We start from the raw sequence: 22,030 nt of genomic DNA, 5'->3' as shown, positions 1-22,030 counted from the left end.
GTCTTCTGGGTGTGAGATTTATGTCTGAAATATCGCGGCTGGGGAACAGCGTCAGAAAAGAGGATTTCTTTTGGCTCGTTTACAGCAACTAGGAGGTTTTTGAGCATAAAAACAAGTTAATGTATGTAAGTAGACCTCCATAACTAACATATATGTGCAACAGGACCACTCTATGTGACCTTTAAAATGCAAGGATTCATTCGTCTGCTGAAGTGATACCAGCGAGGACAGGAAGATAGTTAGCTTTGCTGGGGTTGGTTCTCGGAGGATGCGGAGTCTCGGTTTTCCACTCGGTTTGCCGTTCCTTGTTTATCATATTTCTCTGTCACTAAGCCAACAACTGCTTCTTGTTTATGGTAAACGGTTTGTATTTATACGGCACTTCTCTGGGCTCGATGACCGCTGCTCAAAGTGCCTTTCACTACAGATTTGCCATTCGCACTCATTAACAGACATTCATAGATCACTCACATGCTGCTGGCACAGCGGCCACGGTGTAGTCAAATGTGTACGTACGTTTAAATAGAGATTCACAATCTCTACTCAGCCAAATACTCCCCATTTCCCATGGAACGGTTCCATAAAAGTGTTGGATTATAACGTTATCTACGAGTCTTTTCAGCGTATAAAATGAAAACCAATGTGTTATTTTATGTAAGGTGAAGCCTTTAGTGAGATAAATATTGATATAAACATATATCATGATACATTTGAAAAAGGTAAATCTGGAATGGTTTTACAAACTCTTGGTTACCACAGTCAAACTGGATTAGAGATGCTTCAGATTGAGGTTGTTTTCAGATTATCTGGTTAGAGAATGACCTGTTCTACCAATTTACCGACCAGGTAAACTCGTCCTATACGTTAACATGGTTTTAGAGTTTTTATATACGTTGAATTCCATCGCAAAAGCACTGTTGATCACCAGTCCTGTACGTGACAGCTCCCCATTTTCAACTTTTATTTGATCATGATCCATAAATAATACATTTTAGAAGAAAGTCAGGGAGTGTGTTATCTTACCTTAAGTAGAACGAGCCTTCAGATACTTGGTAGAAGAAACTCCAGAACAGCGTACGTCCATGTAAGTTTGTCAGGATTTACTCCATCGTCTGATTTCAATGACATTATCCACTGCTTCGTGTCCGTGGTGTCACTTTCTTTCTCCTTCCTCTGGTTTTGTTTTGCTCACATTGGCGTCTCGACCCAGTGAATTTGCTGCTGAAAACAACAAACAAAAAGGTCTGTGATGGACTCAGTAGGGAGTGACCCGACAGCAGAGTGAGTGTAAGTGGATAAAACAAGTGTCTTTAGTGGGTGAGGAAACAGGCAAAAGGCCTGAAAGGGAAGGAGGAAAACAAAAGACAGGTGCAAACGATAAGGGCGGGGTCGAGTAATCAGGGCACAGGAAGTAAATGATCTGAAATGGGAAAGCGGGACGGTTACCAAAATAAAACAGGAACTCGGTCAGTCAGTGACAAAGCTGTCCATTTATAAAGGCTGCTGTTGGAGAAACCACTCGGATATAATATACCACAAATCCAACACTTCCTGTTTTTGTTTTTCAAAGTAAAAGCACTGGCAATACTGACAACAAAGACATGGGGAAAACCAAACGATCGATACTGTATTTCATTATATTACATTTGCAATTAACTCATAATATTATAATGCTATTGCATAGCTAGCCTCAGAATAAGCCTATTATAGGCATTTTATTTTAGACAAGGGTGGGGATTTAACTAGTGCTGGGCATGCTAACGGCTAAAGCGTTTCCATGACGACTGACCGGAACAAGACACGCATGACGCCATGTTCCTGTGTCGCGGCACCAGAGTCCTGGCACCGTTTACCAGTTAGCTCCGTTAGCTCCTTTAGCGCTGTTAGCGTGCCTACAGTCAAACTGTTTATTAAAGGAAAAGAGCAGCGCTAACAAATAACCAGCGTGCCACGTACTGCGTATGTGCGCGTCTGTTTTTAAAGTTTCGCGTTACTTTAGAGACTCATTTTAACAATCGGGAGTCCACGTCGTCATGGAAACTTGTTGTACGTTAATGTTGACGCCGTTAGCACGCCCAGCACTAGCTTAAACACAGTCTGCCATTTTGTGCCACCATATTTCTACAAGAATTGGACAAAGAAGCCAGAAGTTAAATTTGAAAGCAGAATTTTGAAGCATAAAACCAGACTCATACATCAACTTTAAAATAAAAATAAAAAAAATAAAAAAAATAGTAATAATGCAATCTGGAGTCTCACCATTAGATGTCACTGATTCCCAAACATGTGACCTGTAAGTACAAACATGTATCAAACCCTCATGTTTTGTATGTATTTGAATTTCATTTGCCTCTGTGCTGACAGATGTCCTCACTGTGACTGTAAACGTCCTCTAATCTGCGCTAATCTGCGGCACAACCACCGCTCACTCACACACCTGTGATCAAGCAACGCGAAGTGGGTTTGCAGTTGAAGAAGAGACAGACGGAGACAGATTGTGAACGAGGCGAACATCGCGAAGAGTGTGAGGAATTGATTTGAAGGTCAAACAATCGTGAATAATTTAAAGAAATAACGCGAGAAAGACGGAGAAGCAGAAGGTCAGGGGCGGAAAAATAAGAACGTGATTGACACGTGGTGGACGGACGGAAGCTGTGGACGGACGGACGGAGACGGAGGAAGCGTGAAATGGTGAATCATGCTGTTCTTCGTTTTCCACACTCTCTCTCCCACACACACACACACACACATATGCATATTAATATATACAAACACTTTCACTGCCACTATTGAGCAGCGGCTCCAGGGATCAGTGCGTGGAAGTGTCTAGAAATGGACGCCGGCCATCGCTGCAATCGATTTCACACTTCCCTTCCTCTGGCCAAGTTCACCACTTGTTTTCCCTCCTCTTCCTCTTCCTCCTCCTCTTCCTCCCTCTGGTTGTCTGACAAACAAGCAGCAGTGTGAAGGCCCCGCTCAGTGAATGCGAGGTGATGAAGTAAAGGTCTGTTGTTGCCAAAGGCTGCTGTCGGGTGATTAGTTTGTCGATTATCCGTGCGACCGTGTGTGTCCCGACATTATAAACGACAGTTACACGCAGCACATGCACAGTAGTTTGTTAGTAGAAGTGACAATAAATTTAAAAAAACTCAATAATATACAGTAATAAATAATAATGAAGTGTCTGGTCTCACCTGAATTCAGGTGCTTGGACCTCTTATCTCCAATGAAGGACGATCTTCACGCTTCAGCATACAGAGACATTTTTGGACAATGCAACAGTCTGGAGAAGGTCCTCTTCTACTCCAGCATGATTGAGACGTCCTGTGTGAACACAACGAGGACATGGTTTGAGTTTGGTGTGGAAGAACTTCAGAGTCCCACAAAGACCTCAACCTGACCCTTAGGGACAATTCCAATTCCAATCTTAACCCTCAAGCTCAACCCTTAATCTTAACTGGCCCTCAAAACCAAGTGTTGAGGGTTATTTTGTCACTTAGAAATGGGACACCCCTTAAATGCAGATACGTCTTCAGACTGTAGGGGGCAGAATAACGCGAAAGCTGCGTCCAGTCTGTCAACTCCAAAAAAAAAAGAAGAAGAAGAACACATTTACGTCACGATTATTTATTACGATCCGTTTGTCAGTCGAGTTATAAGGTTGTCAGTTGGTTTTAAGATGATACCTACCTGGAACCCTTTTGGAGGGTTCCACCAAGAACCCTTTATTCTGGAAAGGGGTTTTAAAGGGTTCTCTGGATCAAAATGGTTCTTACTGGAACCATTAGTGTTACCAAGAACCCTTGAAAAATTCTTTCTTCGGGAATGGGTTTTTCAGAAGCAAATGGTTCCAGGTAGAACTTCAGTCCTTGTAGAAGAACCCTTTTGGAACCCTTATTTCTAAGAGTGTAGACAAGGACGCTCTACCCCTGTTCTGGTAGCGGTCAGTAGGTCATTCCACCAACGACAATCCTTCGATGATCTGAGTAGTCGAGGGATAACATAAGCTTCATTATCCCTAATTTCACATAGAAACACTTCAAAATCTTGAGGAAAGTCTTCCAAGAAGAGTGGACGTGTTGGTCCAACCCCATATTAAAGTACTGTATGCGTATCTGAATACTTCATTACAGTTCCTTGTTGGTGTAACGGTCAGACATTTGAGAATCGCTGTATTTGCTGATAGTCAATTATCAATAGTTTGTTTGGTTAATGATTTATCAGGAGTGCAGCACAGGTCGCCTGCCGTGTTTGACAGATATTTGACAGGTTGAAAGTTTGACAGATACGATGTGATTGACAGACGGACGAACGGAGGCATGAAAAAGTGAATTAATTGCTCGACAGTTGCTATTCCCAACGGGGAAAAAAAGAAACATCAGATGCAAATGTCAGTCAATGTCGAGTTCTCCCAAGAAAATATGCAGTACAGGTATTTTTCAGATAATGGGAAAAAAAATAGACTTTTTAACTTGGAAATACAGCAAACTTTCAAGGTCCATTTATGTCCGTTTTATCTTGATCACTACTGTACATACTTCCTCTAGAGCAGGGGTGTCAAACTCATTTTCACTGAGGGCCACATCAGCATAATGGTGACCCTCAAAGGGCCAGATGTAACTGTCATACAGAATAAATGTAACTAAATGTAACCAAATATAACGTAAACTAAAGGTAACTACTCGGTAACATATTGGGAAATAACTTTCTGTACTACTCGCATGATGCATATGATACACTGTGATAACGCAGGTAACGGAATCGCCGTGCATTGTGGGAAATGTACTTTATGGTCAACACACGCCTTAAAGCAGCATAGACCTATTTTAACACAGATTTTTAAGACCAATTGATCACTCACAGGGCACATAAAATGACGTGGCGGGCCACATCTGGACCCCGGGCCTTGAGTTTGACACATGTGCTCTAGAGGGCAGTGTCAAATGTCAAGATGCTTGATCTGAAATAGACAGAAAAGACTGTAAATTAGCTAAATTATGCTTAGATTTGCTCTGGTCACGACTGATGTTGTTATTTCAGTCACGATTGTTTCCCATATTTGATGATCTCGGCTTGGGCTCAAGTACGTTGTGTCGGTTGTATTGTTGTGGTGTCAGTGTCTCAGGTTTCTCTGTGATGATGATGATGATGATGCACCTGTGCTGGTTCGATGTAGGATGTGGTTTTTGACATCGAGTCTTGGCTCAGTTTTTCGTCTCATCTATAATATATGAGTGTTGCTCTGGAAATGCTAACCTGATAAACTTCCACGCTTTGATTTGGAGTCATGTCGTGGGCTGAAAGTGACACACGTGAGGTTTTCTTAAACACACTAGAACGAACGAAGGTAAACATTGGTTTAAAACAAAGCTCGGATCAGAAGGATGTGTGTTCTCAGAGAACATCACAGTGCAGATTTTCCTAATTTGCTTACCGCTTTACATGTTATGAAAATGAAGGGGATTTCTGATTTACAGTATGCATGGGGTGAAAAAGTTTAGAGCCATTTAACAATATCATAAGAATTGTAATTACAGCAGTTAAACTGAAGTTGCACCAAAGCCCATAGAGAAAACCACTGATTTTACACCATAGCACGTATGAGTTGTTAATTCACAATTGTCTCCATCTATTAGTTCAGAACGTGTCATTTTGTGACTTCAGTGTTAAAGTAAAAATGCTTTGTTCAGATTTACCAAAGCGATATAAACCTCCTGAACGAGGCGATACGCGGTAAACCAGCAGCTGCTGCTGCGTCCCTGTGAGCAACAAAAAAAACGCTGTTTTTCTCTATGGGGTTTGGTGTGGGAGCGCGAGCGGCGCAGAAACTTCAGTTTCCAGCTGGAAACGGCTGTGAAGTTTATGGGATAAAGCGATAAAGAACACATTTTTAAGATAAAGGCAGGAATAGATTTTATTAGCCTGAGCCTTTTGTTTGTTTAATCTTCTTTCACTGCTGGCAGCCAAACACCATTGATAATGCATCAATACCTCCTGTTACCAAACCAGCAGGTTATATAAACTGTGGAGTGCTCTTTCCAGTGGTTAATTTTCAATTTGTATGCATTTATGTTGGGGCAATCTGGACCAAATTGAGTTCCATCTACTTGTTTTTAAAACACAGTGATATTCTGGCATATATGGGATTATAGCAGTTGGTACAGATGGTTAAAAAGCTTCTTTCATTACCTCTCTTCTCAGGACTTCTCCCTTCAGGTGGAACACTGGTACAAAGGAGCGGATGTTGATCAAGGTGACCGACAGAGAGCCCAGTTTCCTGGCCCACCAGGGCAATGGTTACTCCCCCTGTGACCCCCCAACCCCTGGCGTCGCTCCCCCTGGAGGGGGCACTGCCTCGAGAACCCGGCGTTCCTCTGGAGGAAACGCGCCCACAGAGCCCGACGGCTCCCCCGTCCTCTACACCGAACGCCGCCAGTCGCCCTTCCTCAAGCGGGCCGAGCTCGGCGGAACCGGCACGCACCGGCGCTCGTCAGCGGACTCCCAGCCGCCCTCGCCGCGCTACGCCTACGAACCCCCGCTGTATGAGGAGCCGCCGTCAGAGTACCAGCCCCCTCCCATCTACGAGGAGCCGCCCACCGACATGCAGCTCACCGACTCGTCTTCGTTCTACGGCACTGGCAGGTCTCCGGCTCGAAAGTCCTCGGCCCCCCTGTACCACTCCCCCAAACAGAGCCAATCGCCCTATGGCCAGCTGGTTCTGACCAGGCAGAAGTGTCCGGACAAGACCCAAAGTCTTGAGTACAGTCCTGTGGGCAAAGAGTACGTGAAGCAGCTGGTGTACGTGGAGCAGTCGTCTTCCAGCCCTCGCTTCAAGACCGCCGACCGCCTGCTGCGCTACGGCACCACGGGGGGCTACAGCGGCTCGTACGGGGGGTCCTACACTCTGCAGCACAGCCAGTCCCTCATCAGGGACCCCCGCCTCCTGCTGGACTACAGCGGGGAGGGCGGAGAGGGAGGCCAGAGGTTGCTTTACGAGGACTCCATATCCTGGACGTCCAGCCAGACCCACTCACTCTCCTCGTCCTCCACAGGAGGCCCCGGGGCTTTCTCACCCGGCGGGAACCGCAAACGCAAGAGTCGCAAGCCGTCGCTCCCCCAGGAGCTGGCGTACTGCGGCGGTCCGGAGGGCGAGCTGACGGGCACGGCGTCGGAGGCCATGCTGGCCCAGGCCCGGCTGGCGTGGGAGGCCCAGCAGGTGATGAAGCAGAGGAGCAGTTGGGACTCGGGCCAGGGCGGTGGGGTGGCGCAGAGCGGCAGCTCCAAGGACGGCTACGAGAGCGACGGGGCGATGCCTCTGCCGCTGCCGGGGCCGGTGGTGAGGGCGTTCAGCGAGGACGAGGCGCTGGCGCAGAGCGACGGACACCACTGGAAGCGCAGCACGTTTGACCGGCTGGGCTTTCCTCAGGCCCTACTGGAGAAGAGCCTCTCTGTGCAGACCAACCTGGCCTCTCCTGAGCCGTACCTCCACCCCTCACAGGTACTGCTGCATGTTATGCAAAATCAACTTTTTAATCATTTCATACTTATATTTGGGACTCTGGAGGTCCTATGAGTAGGCAAAGAGTTAAAAAAATATGTTTTTGTGGTACTCCTCAGTTTAAGTAGAGGGGATAAAACACGCGATGTTGACTTGCGACGTCACAATAAGACATTGCTGGAATTTTTGTCTCGCGGAACTCCGCTTTGTCCCTAAAAAACACGAGAGTGCAGGCGAGGGCAAGAGTATCCGGGAGAGTGTCCGCAAAGTGTTCTATTCTTGGCTGCACAGTGCAGCACAGAGTTCTACATGAACTTCCAGCCTCAGAGGATTTACTTGTGTCCAGTGAATACATTTATTAGTGCGTTCCCATGACGACTGACCGTAAAAAGACACGCATGACGTCATGTTTACGTGCCGTGACACCGGCGTCCAGGCACCGTTAGCTCCTTTAACGCCGTTAGCACGCCTACAGTCGAACTGGAGCGGTCTGTTTATTAAACAAAAAATAGCTAGCGGTGCTACAAATAACCAGCGTACTGCGCATGTGTGCCTCTGTTTTGAAAGTTTAGCGTTAGAGACTCATTTTAACAGTTGGGAGTCACGTAAACACGCATTTTTTTCCTCTCAGTCATCATGGAAACACGGCATGCGTTAATGCACGTTAGCGTTGAAGCCCATTACTAAATTTTATATATGACGGCAATGTGCCGGCTAGTGTCGGCAAACGATCGCTTTTCCAAATGCTAACTGCTGTTAGCTGCAGCTAGCCTCGGTGGCGCTGACGTAGTTTCCCTTGTCTCATTTGCATTTAAAGAGACAGGCGCTTAAAAATATATTTCTTAGTCTTTTCTGACTGTAAAGTAAAGTCTGTGTCAGTTCTTCACTCCTGCACCAAAGTCCATAGAGAAAATCTGTGTTTTAAGCTCATGGGAGCTATATATAAAACCCCCCGTTCACTAAAAAATGATGACACACTCACGTTTTTGATTAGACTGTGCTTCAAAGTGATGTTTTGCCTCATTAGGTTATTCGGACAGGTTTTTGGTCTGTAATTAAAGTCAGTAATTATACCCAAAAACAGGAAAAACACACACACACACACACTTCATACCCATCAGTCTAAACAAAGCGTTATCCTCACTTTAAACCATAACCACAACCCAAATCTTAGTCCTAAAGTTAACCAGTTTACTCAGAAACGAGGTTCTGCCTCATTAGGACCAGGGTTTAGGTCTCCATGAGGACCACTGGTCCTGACAAGGTCAGTGTTTATGACAGAAAAATGTCCTAAAGAACACACACTTGCACACACAGAGTCTGTTTTACATTACTTTCATGTCCTGGAAACTTAATCAAACTAACCTAAATTTTAACGACTTCACCATAAAATTGAATACTTTTATCCCCATAATGTGACTGTGTGAACAGATTAAGGTCCTCACAACATGAGTAACACCTAACAACACACACACAGACACACACACACACAGTCCAGTGGATAAATGTGTGTTGTTGTTGCACCTGCGTGAACTGTGTCATAATTAAACAGCAGCATTGTGTTTCTCCCCTCCTCTCTTAATGTAATTCAGGTTTTTTATCCTCATACCGAGTGTCTGAGAATACACATTTACATATTTTAAATCGCATTAAATCCCCCCGAAAAGTTTACCCTTGATTTTTGGAATAAAAGTGTGCTTAAAGTGCTCATTAAGGATCAACATTAGCATTTGTTCCATGTTGTTTGTCTCTAATGATCATGTTTTTAAAATATCTTACAAAAGGTCTTAAAAAGACTGCGTGTATAAATAATGACGGCGTGAGCTTCGCTTTCCCTGTGTGTTTTTTGTCGTTGTCGATCCGTCGCTTTTTTATTTTTTCCCATTTTGGAGAATAAATGGACTCTTTGTTGCTGTGGAATAACCTTGTGGATGTTGACGCATTAACACGTCAGTGTTAATCTCTGCCACACTAACTTTCAGCTCCCTCTGTCTCTCTCTCCCTCGCTCTCTCGTCAGTCCGAGGACCTCGGAGCCTGCGCTCAGTTTGAAGCCAGTCGAAATGCCAGGAATATGATGCCGAGCGCCAGCTGTGGCATCTTCCCCGAATTCACCCTGAGGAAGCCGTCCTCGGAGACCGACATCGAGAACTGGGCGTCCAAGCACTTCAACAAACACACACAGGTACTGAGGAGGGTGTGTGTGTGTGTGTGTGTGTGTGTGTGTGTGTGTGACATCATACACACAAACGTCTAATCAGTGATGTCACCGTCTCTCTCTCCGTCCTCACTTCCACGTTAAGTGCACTTATCAGTTTCAGCTCGTATGTCCCACATTTTAAGTCCTCATCAGGGCCGTTTCTAGCTGTTTGGGGGCCCTATGCGAGATACTATTTGGGGGCCCCTAGATTCCTAACTTTTTCTGATTACCCCACAAACACTTACATGCTTTGCAAATATATGCATAATGAATGCATCCAATACATGCAAATAAAGACAGGTACTTTTAATTCTCAGAAATATAATATAATATGAGTCTTAACTTGCAGTTTGGGGGGCCCCCTGGTGGCTGCGGGGCCCTATGCAGCTGCATAGTCCGCATATAGCAAGAAACGGCTTTGGTCCTCGTGTAACATTTATCGCAAATTCGACAGAATTACAATAAAATAAGTTTGGTGAACACAGAGAGCAGCAGGTGGCGCCAAAGTCCATATAACGACATCACAACCTCGAGTATCAATCATTTTACACCTCAACGTCACGTTTGTGCTGATACTAAGCGAATTTCAAAGACTGAATTCTCCAACTGCGTAACAGCAAGAAGAAGAAAAACACAGCCCAAAACATGACTCAGCTAAAAGTTAATCTGCTGTGTATGAGCAGAGGACTCGGACTCAATCCCCTCAATCACTTAAAAAAGTTCTATTTCTCTGCTTCGTTTCATTTTGCATCATAAATCACAGCTGTCTATCAAAAGAAATGCTTTTATTTTGAAATTCCATGAAATATTGTCAAAAACTATTGTCAATTTTAAGCTCCACCCTTTCTGAGGAGTTGTTTTTCCTTCAAAATGTGCCCCTCCTGATCAGATTAGACACCGAGTGACCCCCCCCCCCACCTCCAGGTCATTTTAGTTTAATAGTGACACTTGATAAATATATATAAGATTTTTGGATTAAATATTTACGTTTCTGACCTACGGTCCAGTGATTTTGAGACTTCTGGATTAAGTGGATCAAAATAAAAGAATACAAATTTAAAGAGCCAGTATGTAACACACTCACGTGGCAAAGCGTTAAAGCCTTGGTGGAGGTTGTGTCAGGTCGTTATTCCAGGGGAATTGATGATATCTGAAATAGGATTATGACCAATCAGGATTAAATTGTAGATTATACAAAAAATAGCTAGCGGTGTTACAAATAACCAGCGTACTGCGCATGTGTGCCTCTGTTTTGAAAGTTTAGCGTTAGAGACTCATTTTAAGAATCCGGAGTCACGTAGTTGTAGTGATGTCACATGTCCTGGTCCTTAGTATGAACGGAAGAATCAAATTATGGATGTAATACGTGTTCACATGAGCTAATAAATGTTAAAAAGGTCCCAAAAGAAGGTAACAAATATGTACACTCACACAAACACAAACTGTGTACATAATGTTGACAGATTTTCCTCTGAATTACTGATGACACTGTAAATATTGACATTTTCAACATATTGACCTTTGACCCTTACGAGGAGCCGTACCGGCGTAATGGTTAAGTCAATAAAGTCCAACAGGTTCATAAAAAAAAAATAAAAAAACACCACAGTGTCCATCGATTATTTTTTTTTTTACGACCGCTCAACAGTAACAATAATTATTAATATGCTTTAAAGATTCTAATCTTTGACTCGATGGATCTGAACTGGAGATTGTCCTTTAACGATAATTGACTAGGAGGAAAAACATCCATTTTTAATCAAAGCTAATGTTATTGACAGCTTCAAATATGTGATTCTGAAGGTGGAACATTTAAAAACAAGCTGTGGAGGTTTATTTTTGTTGATTTGTTGAAAATTCATACATTAGCGTAATAAAATGTGAGCAATCTGAGGAGGAAATATCAACGTCATGGTGGAACAGAGGTTAGCACTGTTCCCAGATTGGTGATCCGTATCTGTGACCTCAGAAATTCCCAATTCCGACTACAAATGGAATGCAGCACTAGGTCTAGGAAGGTTCCTACACTCTTAGAAATAAGGGTTCCACAACGGTCCTTCTACAAGGGCTGAGGTTCTACCTGGAACCATTTGCTTCTGAAAAACCCTTTCCCCGAAGTAAGGGTTTTTCAAGGGTTCTTGGTAACACTAATGTAAGCAAAATGGTAAGAACCATTTTGATCCGGAGAACCCTTTAAAACCCATTTCCTGGATAAAGGGTTTTAAAAGGGTTCCTGGTAGAACCCTCCAAAAGGGTTCCAGGTCCTGGAGCCAAAAAGGGTTCTTGTATGAGGACAAGCCGAAGAACCTTATATGGTTCTACTTAGCTCTTTTATTTCTAAGAGTGCAGTGGAGGATCGGGTAAAATGCAGACGTTACCTCATTTCTTCCTCTCTCCTCAGGGTCTTTTTAGAAGGAAAGTGTCCATCGCCAACATGCTGGCCTGGAGCAGCGAACCCATCAAGAAGCCGATGATCATGACCTCGGACCGCCTGGTGAAGAAGGAGGCGGTGGACATCTTCAAGCTGGTGCAGACCTTCATGGGCGACCGTCGCTCCAAGATCGACCCCCTCGCTGTGGCTCTGGAGGTAAATCACCACATTAAACTCCGCTCCAGACCTGGTTTAACTAACATCGAGATCGGTCTGATCGCGGGTGAATTACTCGAAGAAAAGGTCTGAAGACCTACCAGTTTGTCCTGAACGTGTCCTCAGCTGACATCAGGCTTTTAGACGCCTTACTTTTAGGCAGGACGCCCAAAAGACGCCATATTTTTCCTCCAGTTTCCCCTGGTTACCACGAAACGATGTTGTGGCGACGCGTGGGTAAAGACAGGCGCGTGCTGGCCGCAAAAGATCAGTTTGGAACACCAATAAAACGTTTCCAACAAGACGCGAGGACACGGTGGAACAGCACCTATTAAATGCTGGAAAGTCTCTTTGCGCTAAAGCGAAACTTGGCTGCAGCGCAGAGCAGATTATGAACTCCCCGTGACAGAACTCTCTTCTCGCTCTTTTAAGCAGTTAACTAATGAGTTCAGCTCACCTAAGTGAAAACAATGAAAAGTGCGCTCTTGAGAATCTGTCAAATACGTTTTACTAAGATCTACTCTGATCTCGTGTATTTCATCACGACTGTACTCGATCCTCGTCATAAAGATGTATGTGTCATATATGGATGTGAGGATAAAACTGCACATAGAGAAATTATCCATTCTGTGTTGGATGCAGACATTTCGGAGAGTCCACCCTCTAAAAAAAGGCTGACATCCTCATCCTCACTCACAGAATTTTGTCCGTACAAGCAGATGTTGCGTTTCGAAGCATCAATGATCAAAGTATCCTGCAATTCACATTAGTTCTATACTCGTTCTTTATCCACGCAAGATTCGAGTGATCCACCGCTAAGAGTTTAGCTAAGAAACGTCTCCATCCTCGCACAGGGCTCTGCAGCGAGCCCAGAGTGTATTTGTATAAAGAGTGATGGAGGCCAGATTCGATCTCATGTGGTCACGGGAGACGTTTTTAATGCCAGGTGTAAACCGTCCTACTCCTAACTCGCGTTGTAATCGGGTCATTTAGGACGGATGATGGATGGTCGTGCCAACTGTGATGCAGTGGCTGCATTTGAGAAACTTAAGGGCCCAGCACACATGGGAGTCAGTTAGTGCAGTCAAATCACGTCCAGCACTCAAGTCCTAGTTTTGCCAGTTTCCCCATCTTTGGCCTTTCCCTAAATAAACGTTCTATCTTCGGCAAGACAACAAGAGCCAGGCTCGGTCTAATTTGTGTCACGATGAACATGTACAGCAGGTACGAAACAAACCACAACGAACCACAGCACCATTTAGTGTTTGCTTTTCTGTGACGTAAAGGTCAACAGGAAACTGATTCAATACACGCTAGCTTATAGAGAGTAGCTTTATACAGCGCCACCTACAGAGGGCGGAGTCAGACATCTCCTTCACATGGATACTCGGACTCAATCCGCAAGTTGTCCGATTGCCCGTCTTAAGGCCACCTTATACTTCTACGACTGCATCACCACAGAGACTCTTCCAGCCTTCATAGCTCTCCGTCGTGGTGCCGGATACACACTGCGATTTCCCGCCCGATCAGTAGGGGTCGCTACGCAAGGTTGTTGTGCTTCTGGCTACCGGGAGCAATGTCGTCCGAGAGCGAAAGACTGTCACGGAACGCAGTTTTAAGATAATTTGCCACGCCCTTTCGCTTAGCTGTCGTCATCTTCGTCGGTTATTTCTGTGTCACTACAGTATTAACTACGCATTCACGATGCCGTGTAAAAAAAACAACAGTTCTGTTTCCGTGTGGACGAGACCCCAGACTTAAAGGTGCATTATGTAATAAATCTGGTGATCAAATCAACTGGCCATAAAATCCTCCTAATATGTCACAGAGACTCAGGAATAATGTTCATATAACAAACTGAACTCACCAACAACAACAGTACAGACAAAATATTTGCATTAAAAAATATATTTTGCAGACTGCAAATCATGTTTATGTTTTGAAATCATGTTTTGGCATGTGGCGCCACCTACCGCTATCATTGCAGTCAGTAAAGTCTCAGCTGCCGAGCAACCACGGGTTGCCAGTTACGTCTGAAAACGAAACCTAAATGACCTCTGTATTTTTGAATTTGAATGTAGTAACCGTTTTTGGCCACATTCTTACATATGGAACCTTTAACAATCATAATGAGCGTCCTCCTCCTCCTCGTTCACGCCGCCACTTTGAGAGGAAGCGTTTTTCTAAAATAACACAGAGAGCCTCGTTTATAAAACATCATGTGCACTGAACGCCCACGCTGAGCGTGTTAACGCGCTTAACACGCAAGATGATGGATGTTTTCCTTTTATATAAAAATCGCACTCGTCGTGATGGGAAACGTCTGACGCCCACGACGCTCACCCACAATCGTCCACCGATAATCGACAGAGGAACGAAAAAAAAGACCGGACAGTCTTTTAAACAGATGGACGGACAGACTTTGCAGTGGTGAAAACAGCGTACTTTTATGTTTTAAACCTCAGTAAACACAGTGGCCTGTGGTCTTCACGCTTCGCCGCCGCAGAACTATAATAAAAACATTGAAATCACCTCATCACACACAGCCGTACATGGTTTTTTTTGGGGGGTGGAAATGAGCTCCGATTAACCGGCTCAAACATGGAGTTTTATAATAGTTTGGGAATAAATCACAGACCAAAGGATCATATCTACCGTAATATCATCATAATAACTACAATTATATTTGCATTAGTGTATAATCAGCTGAGACTAATGGTCATTGTGGTTTTTGTTGCCGTAGAAACGGTCTACAGTAGCCTTAAAGGGACAAAACTATGTTTTTTGTATGCCTTTGTGAGGGAAGTAAGTGTAAATTGACGACAAATGTCCTTGAGATGACCCACAAAATGCTAAATCCCTGCTAATACTCTGTATTTCTGATGTGTAGTATGGAAGAAAACATTAAAAAACAATGATTAAACAAAGTGAAATATTCAATACTGATAAATTCCCCCGCTCCATTCTCACTGAGCATCTATTATGATCATCTCCAAGGTATTTACACTCTGAGCGTCCAGACGGTGCTTAAATAATCCATCAATAAACAACAACAACAACACGTAGATAAATCAGCTGCCTCAACATAATCTCTTAAAAGCCTTGTATTCATTATTTGAAAGTGCTTTCCTGTAACTCATCGTCTGATCTACGGCACAAAACACTTGTACTGTATCATTTCAGAACTCGTACACTTACATAGTCGAACTCACGCCTCTCTCTGCTCGTCTCTCCTTCAGATCGTGGTGCGAGGGTGGAGCAACCAGGGCCTCCGCGACGAGCTCTACATCCAGCTGTGTCGTCAGACCACCGAGAACTTCCGCTACGACAGCCTGGAGCGAGGCTGGGAGCTGATGGCCATCTGTCTGGCCTTCTTCCCCCCGACGCCGCGCTTCCACGCCTACCTGGAGGGCTACATCTACAGACACATGGACCCGCTCAACGACACCAAGGGTGAGGAGGCAACGCAGCAACACAGCTAACACAACAGGGTTATATGCTACAATATTACAGGCTAAATTCAGTGGCGGAGTTCCACAAGGTTCAACGCTGGGACCGATACTTTTCACCTTGCATATGCTTCATTTGGGGCTTCCTTGTGGTCTGGTGCTGTAGGAATACAATTTAACTTAATTATTTAGACACTTAGAGGATGTGTTTCGTGTTCAGTTTTTTTTGTTAAACTGTTATAGCTTTGGTTTGTTGATAAGACCGTTTTCTTTTTGTGGTTTTGGGAACAGGATTATGTGCTCACAGTGATGTTTTTACAGGGTCTCTGCAGGTTTCTACAAGTCAAATTTAAGACTTTTTAAGACCACAATGAATACAATTTTAGACCCATTTCAAATCCGTACTGGCAAAAAAGTGCAAAAGACATGAAGGAAAATTGGAGCCCAAATATTTGCACAGGTGGCCTACTTTAGTTCCGTGTTGTAGTTCTGTTTTGCATCCTCAAAAATAGAAATTTTTTTATGCATGTTTTTAAATAAAAGTAACGTTAATAGATTTTTAAGAACTTTCAACACTGTATTTAAGAACTTTTATGAGATTTTAGGAGAATTTAAGACATTTTAAGGCCTTAAATTCAAATGATTGGATTTAAGACTTTTTAAGACCCCGCGGATACCCTGTTTTACAATAGAGACTACAATTTGCTCATGTTAGACAATATTAGAGGCTAAATTCAGTTGCGGAGTTCCACAAGGTTCAACGCTGGGACCGATACTTTTCACCTTACAGGTGCTTCATTTAGGGCTTCCTTGTGGTCTGGTGCTCCAGGGGATGTGTTTCATGCTCTGGTTTATTTGTTCCTCTTTGGTTTGTGGTCAGGATCGTTGTCATTTTGTGGTTTTGGGCAAATTTTTTCACCGTCTTGCGATATTAAATGAATCAAATGAGTTAAATAAAAACGTAGAAAACACTTAAAACATTGATTAAAAATGGAAATAATTGTTAGCTACCGTCCGATATTCAAGATAACATTGTGTTTGTTATGGGTCAATAAAAACAGTATAATTAGGTTTTAGTGTTAGGATCTTTTCTGTGGTGACATTTTACACAATGTTTTTAATTCTAATGTCACAACAGACGTGCATATACACTTCCTTAATTGTGTGAAAATTAATAAACTTAATAATAGTACAACAAGTTACAGTAACAAAAATATTATGTTGCATCTTCCGGAACATAAAATCAGAACCTGGCACATGTTGTGGGGACCCTTTTCACTGCTGCACTGCCTAAAACATGCTGAGGCCTGAACTGAAGAAGTAAACAGGTAATAGGTGGTAAAAACGGACGAAAAAACGGACGAAAAAACGGACGACGCAGACAGATTTGTACCAAACGAGTTACCGCTACAAGAATGTTAGCATAATCGTGGGACCTCTGTGAGTTTGTCAATAGCCGAAAACGCATTTTAAAGCCAAAATTGTTGTCTAGATGTTGTGGATTCTTAGTTTCCACATGAAACGCGCACGTCTTTGATCAGATCACATCTAATCTCACGGTCCCAGAGTAGAAAACTCAGCATTTTCACAACAATGACTTGAAAAACCTCCAAAACAGTTGTTATTTTTTGGTATTAAAATGGTCTCACCGCAGCCTCGCCAATGCAATTACACGGATTCTTGCATTTGAAGTGGTTCATAAGAGAAAGAGAGAGAGGAGGTTGTTATTGTAATGTGGGGATTATTGATCGGACGCGCACTCACGACAGTCTGTGGGGAAATTCGGGGATAGAATATCGGACAAGCTGATACAAACGTCACTTATTACTCTTTATTCTAAACAGGAAATCAATCACACACACGCAGAGCGCCCCCTGATGGTGAGAGAGCCGCGCTTAATGAGGCTCGACGTGCAACAAGTCATGCAGTAAAAACACAGTAAAGAAAAACGCTGAGGAAAATGAACGCTGAGGTGTTTTCTGTCTCTGACTCAGGCTGTAGTGGTGCTCTGCTGCCCCCCTCAGGCAGACAGGGTGAACTGCACAGTGTCCTCCCCCCACAGGTGTCTCTCAGATAATGTAGGGCAGCAGCAGGTTTTATAGGTCGCTCATGATGGATAATGAGGTGTTGACCAGTGTGAGCGCAGCCAAGAACCTCTTTGTTTCCTCTGTTTTTCTGGGTTTACATGAAAAATGTACATTTTATTTAAGATTTTCAATGAAAGAAAAGACTATTTATATATTTAACATAAATAAATGTAAGTCATTTGCTGCGTAAACGTCGTCAAAGCCACTGAACAGAATTTTCCGAAAGCCTTGGGAAAAATTGTCAGTTTGAATGAAATAAATCTGGATTATGTTGTAATCTGGTTTTCTGATCTCTCTCTCCGTCTCTTCAGGAGTGGCTATTAGCAGCTACGCTAAATACTGTCACAGGAAACTGACCAAAGCGGCTCTGACTGGAGCCAAGAAGGTAAGAAACGTCTCCGTAATCTCAGAGATTAGACGCTCCAGTGTGTCAAATGTAACATTTGTCAGTAAAATAATTAATTAATGTGATTTTAGTACAGATTCAAAATGTCCATAAATCAGGTTTTACTTGTTAAAATTTCCATAATTCAGTCTTTGCTAGTCAAAAATGTCCATTATTCAGTTTTAACGCATCAAAAAATGTCCATAATTCAGTTTTAACTCATCAAAAATGTCCATAACTGTTTTAACTAATCAAAAATGTCCATAATTTAGTTTTTACTCGTCAAAAATGTCCATAATTTAGTCTTTACTAGTCAAAAATGTCCATAATTCAGTTTTAACTCATCAAAAATGTCCATAATTCAGTTTTTACTCGTCAAACGTCCATAAATCAGTTTTAACTCATCAAAAATTTCCATAATTTAGTCTTTACTAGTCAAAAATGTCCATAATTCAGTTTTAACTCATCAAAAATTTCCATAATTCAGTTTTTGAGAGTCAAAAATGTCCATAATTCAGTTATTACTCGTCAAAAATGTCCATAAATCAGTTTTAACTCATCAAAAATGTCCATAATTCAGTTTTCACTCGTCAAAAATGTCTATAATTTAGTCTTTACTCATCAAAAATGTCCATAATTCAGTTATTACTCGTCAAAAATGTCCATAAATCAGTTTTAACTCATCAAAAATGTCCATAATTCAGTTTTTACTTGTGGAAAATGTCTTAGTCAGTTTTGACCTTTGCGTCGACCCTCACTGATGATGATGTGTCTGAACACAGTCTGGTAGAAGCAGAGAAGAGTCGTGTTGTACAGCAGCAGCAGATTAATACCCACAGTTTCTCTGGAACAACATGTCAGGTGTATTATGTTTGTGTTTGTGTCTGAGTGTGTGTGTGTGTGTGTGTGTGTTTGTGTCTGAGTGTGTGTGTGTGTGTGTGTGTGTGTTGGCAGGCAGCAGCTTGGCTCAGAGCCTGTGAATCATGTTGTAGCAGAGAAACAGATCAGGTCACCAACAGAGAGCATTTGTCACTTTTAGGACCCTGTGGTTTGACCGGTGTGAACAGACCTTTAATGAGCTGCACGTCCATGTGTCCTCTGACGTCCATGTGTGTCCATGTGTCCTCAGGGTCTGCAGAAACCCTGTCTGGAGGAGATCGTACACGCCAAGAACGCCATCTTCAGTCCGTCCATGTTCGGCTCGTCCCTGGAGGAGGTGATGGCTCTGCAGAAGGAGAGGTATCCAGACCACCAGCTGCCCTGGGTCCAGACCCGGCTCTCTGAGGAGGTTCTGGGTCTCAACGGAGACCAGACTGAAGGCATCTTCAGGTGAGAGCGAGTCTCTGCTGGGATTTCACTAAAGATCTCAGGAGGACGGAGAGACAATGTCTTCAGATGTGTCTCAAGTCAGTTCAGTCGAACTTAGGAGTCAAAAATGTTAGAAATTCAGTTTTTACCAGTCAAAAATGTAAATCATTTCGTTTTTATTAGTCACAAATGGCCATAATTCAGTTTTTATGGTCTACATTTCCATAATTCAGTTTTTATTAGTCAAAAATGTCCATAATTCAGTTTTTATTAGTCAAAAATGTCCATAATTCAGTTTTTATTAGTCAAAAATGTCCATAATTCCGTTTTTATTAGTCAAAAATGTCCATAATTCAGTTTTTATTAGTCAAAAATGTCCATAATTTAGTTTTTTACTAGTCAAAAATGTCCATAATTCCGTTTTTATTAGTCAAAAATGTCCATAATTTAGTTTTTACTCGCAGAAATGTCCATAATTCAGTTTTTATTAGTCAAAAATGTCCATAATTCAGTTTTTATTAGTCAAAAATGTCCATAATTCAGTTTTTATTAGTCAAAAATGTCCATAATTTAGTTTTTACTCATCAGAAATGTCCATAATTCAGTTTTTATTAGTCAAAAATGTCCATAATTCACTTTTTACTCGTCAGAAATGTCCACAATTCAGTTTTCAAGAGGCTTCTTCTCAAACACAGAGCATAAATACTAAACCAAACCACACTGCACAGAGTAAACATCCCATGTGACCTTTGACCTGCAGGGTACCAGGGGACATAGATGAAGTCAATGCCCTCAAGCTGCAAGTGGATCAGTGGAAAATCCCCACAGGACTGGAGGACCCTCACATCCCAGGTGAATAATCCCAACATCAGCCTTAATCCTAAACCTGAAACCAGGTCTTAACCCTGTCTCTGTCCCTGTCCCCCTGTGTCCACGTGTCCTCTCAGCGTCTCTGCTGAAGCTGTGGTACAGAGAGCTGGAGGAGCCACTGATCCCTCACGAGTTCTACGACGAGTGCATCAGTCACTATGACGACCCTGAGGCAGCTGTGAACGTGGTGCTGGGTCTGCCACACATCAACAAACTGGTGCTCTGCTACCTCATTCGCTTCCTACAGGTAACACACACACGCACACACACACACACACACACACACACACACACGCACGCAAAAAATGTCTGTAACTCAGTTTTTACCAGTTAAATATGTTCATAATTGACCTCCGCCAACGAGGTTTATGTCTTCGCCAGATTATGTGTGTCTGTTAGCAACGTAACTCGAAAAGTCACGGACGGATTTGGACGACGTTTTCAGGAAATGTCCGCAATGGGCCCAGGAACAAGTGATTAGATTTTGAACGTGATCCTTAGACGCTATCACTATTTTGTAGGCACTGAGCTGCCTGGGCGGAGGTCTGCGCTCTCCGAGTGCTTTTCTAGTTCAGTTTTTGACAGTCAAAATGTCCATAATTCAGTTTTTGCTAATGAAAAATATCCATAAATCAGCTTTCTTTCGTCAAAAATGTCCATAATTCAGTTTTCATCAATAAAAATGTCCATATTTCTGTTTTCCTTAGTCAAAAATGTCCATAATTCTGTTTTCCTTAATTAAAAATGTCCATAATTCTGTTTTCCTTAATTAAAAATGTCCATAATTCAGTTTTCCTTAGTTCTTGATGTCCATAATTCAGTTTTCCTTAGTTAAAAATGTCAAAAATTCAGTTTTCCTTAGTTAAAAATGTCAAAAATTCAGTTTTCCTTAGTTAAAAAGGTCCATAATTCAGTTTTCCTTAGTCAAAAATGTCAACAATTCAGTTTTCCTGAGTTAAAAATGTCCATAATTCAGTTTTTACTCGTAAAAATGTCCATAATTCAGTTTTCCTTAGTTAAAAATGTCCATAATTCAGTTTTTACTTGTAAAAATTTCCATAATTCAGTTTTCCTTAGTTAAAAATGTAAAAAATTCAGTTTTCCTTAGTTAAAAATGTCCATAATTCAGTTTTTCTTTGTTAAAAATTTCCATAATTCTGTTTTCCTTAGTTAAAAATGTCCATAATCAGTGTCATTAGTTAAAAATGTCCATAATTCTGTTTTCCTTAGTTAAAAATGTCCACAATTCAGTTTTTGACAGTAAACAATAACAGCGCGTGCCATCTTGTTTACCTGCTTGTATTTTGTTGTACTGAAAATCTGAGATTAAACTTTTTTTTAAACCTTTGTAAATATAAGAGGGAAAATATGGTTCTTAAAGACGATAAAAAGCAGCTGTTTTTCATCAATTAACACGTCCTCTCTCTCTCTGTGTGTGTGTGTGCGTGCGCAGGTATTTGCTCAGTCTGCCAACGTGACCATCACAAAGATGGACGTGAATAACCTGGCCATGGTGATGGCTCCTAACTGTCTGCGCTGCCAGTCCGACGACCCCAGAGTGATCTTTGAGAACACGAGGAAGGAGATGTCCTTCATCCGAGTGCTGATCCAGCGGCTGGACACCAGCTTCATGGACGGGATCCTATAG

The 22,030-nt window shown here is 42.5% G+C and overlaps 1 protein-coding gene across 1 annotated transcript in view; it reads left to right on the top strand.

Annotated features, from left to right (window-relative positions):
- The window catches only part of arhgap39 (Rho GTPase activating protein 39), a gene marked incomplete at its 3' end in the record, with an annotated part of 88,692 nt that extends 66,662 nt beyond the window's left edge, over positions 1 to 22,030 (top strand). The window contains exons 3-11 of the mRNA XM_083887570.1: positions 6,202 to 7,498; positions 9,517 to 9,681; positions 12,098 to 12,283; positions 15,523 to 15,736; positions 18,131 to 18,204; positions 19,334 to 19,533; positions 20,273 to 20,364; positions 20,460 to 20,629; positions 21,836 to 22,030. Of these exons, the coding sequence (XP_083743696.1) occupies positions 6,202 to 7,498; positions 9,517 to 9,681; positions 12,098 to 12,283; positions 15,523 to 15,736; positions 18,131 to 18,204; positions 19,334 to 19,533; positions 20,273 to 20,364; positions 20,460 to 20,629; positions 21,836 to 22,030 (2,593 nt within the window). The remainder of the gene's footprint in view (positions 1 to 6,201; positions 7,499 to 9,516; positions 9,682 to 12,097; positions 12,284 to 15,522; positions 15,737 to 18,130; positions 18,205 to 19,333; positions 19,534 to 20,272; positions 20,365 to 20,459; positions 20,630 to 21,835) is intronic.

This window comes from Microchirus variegatus (genome assembly GCF_963457635.1).
Source record: "Microchirus variegatus genome assembly, chromosome: 4".
Lineage (NCBI taxonomy): Eukaryota > Metazoa > Chordata > Actinopteri > Pleuronectiformes > Soleidae > Microchirus > Microchirus variegatus.
The sequence above is the reverse complement of the archived record's forward strand: the minus strand, read 5'-3'. Positions and strand labels throughout refer to the sequence as shown.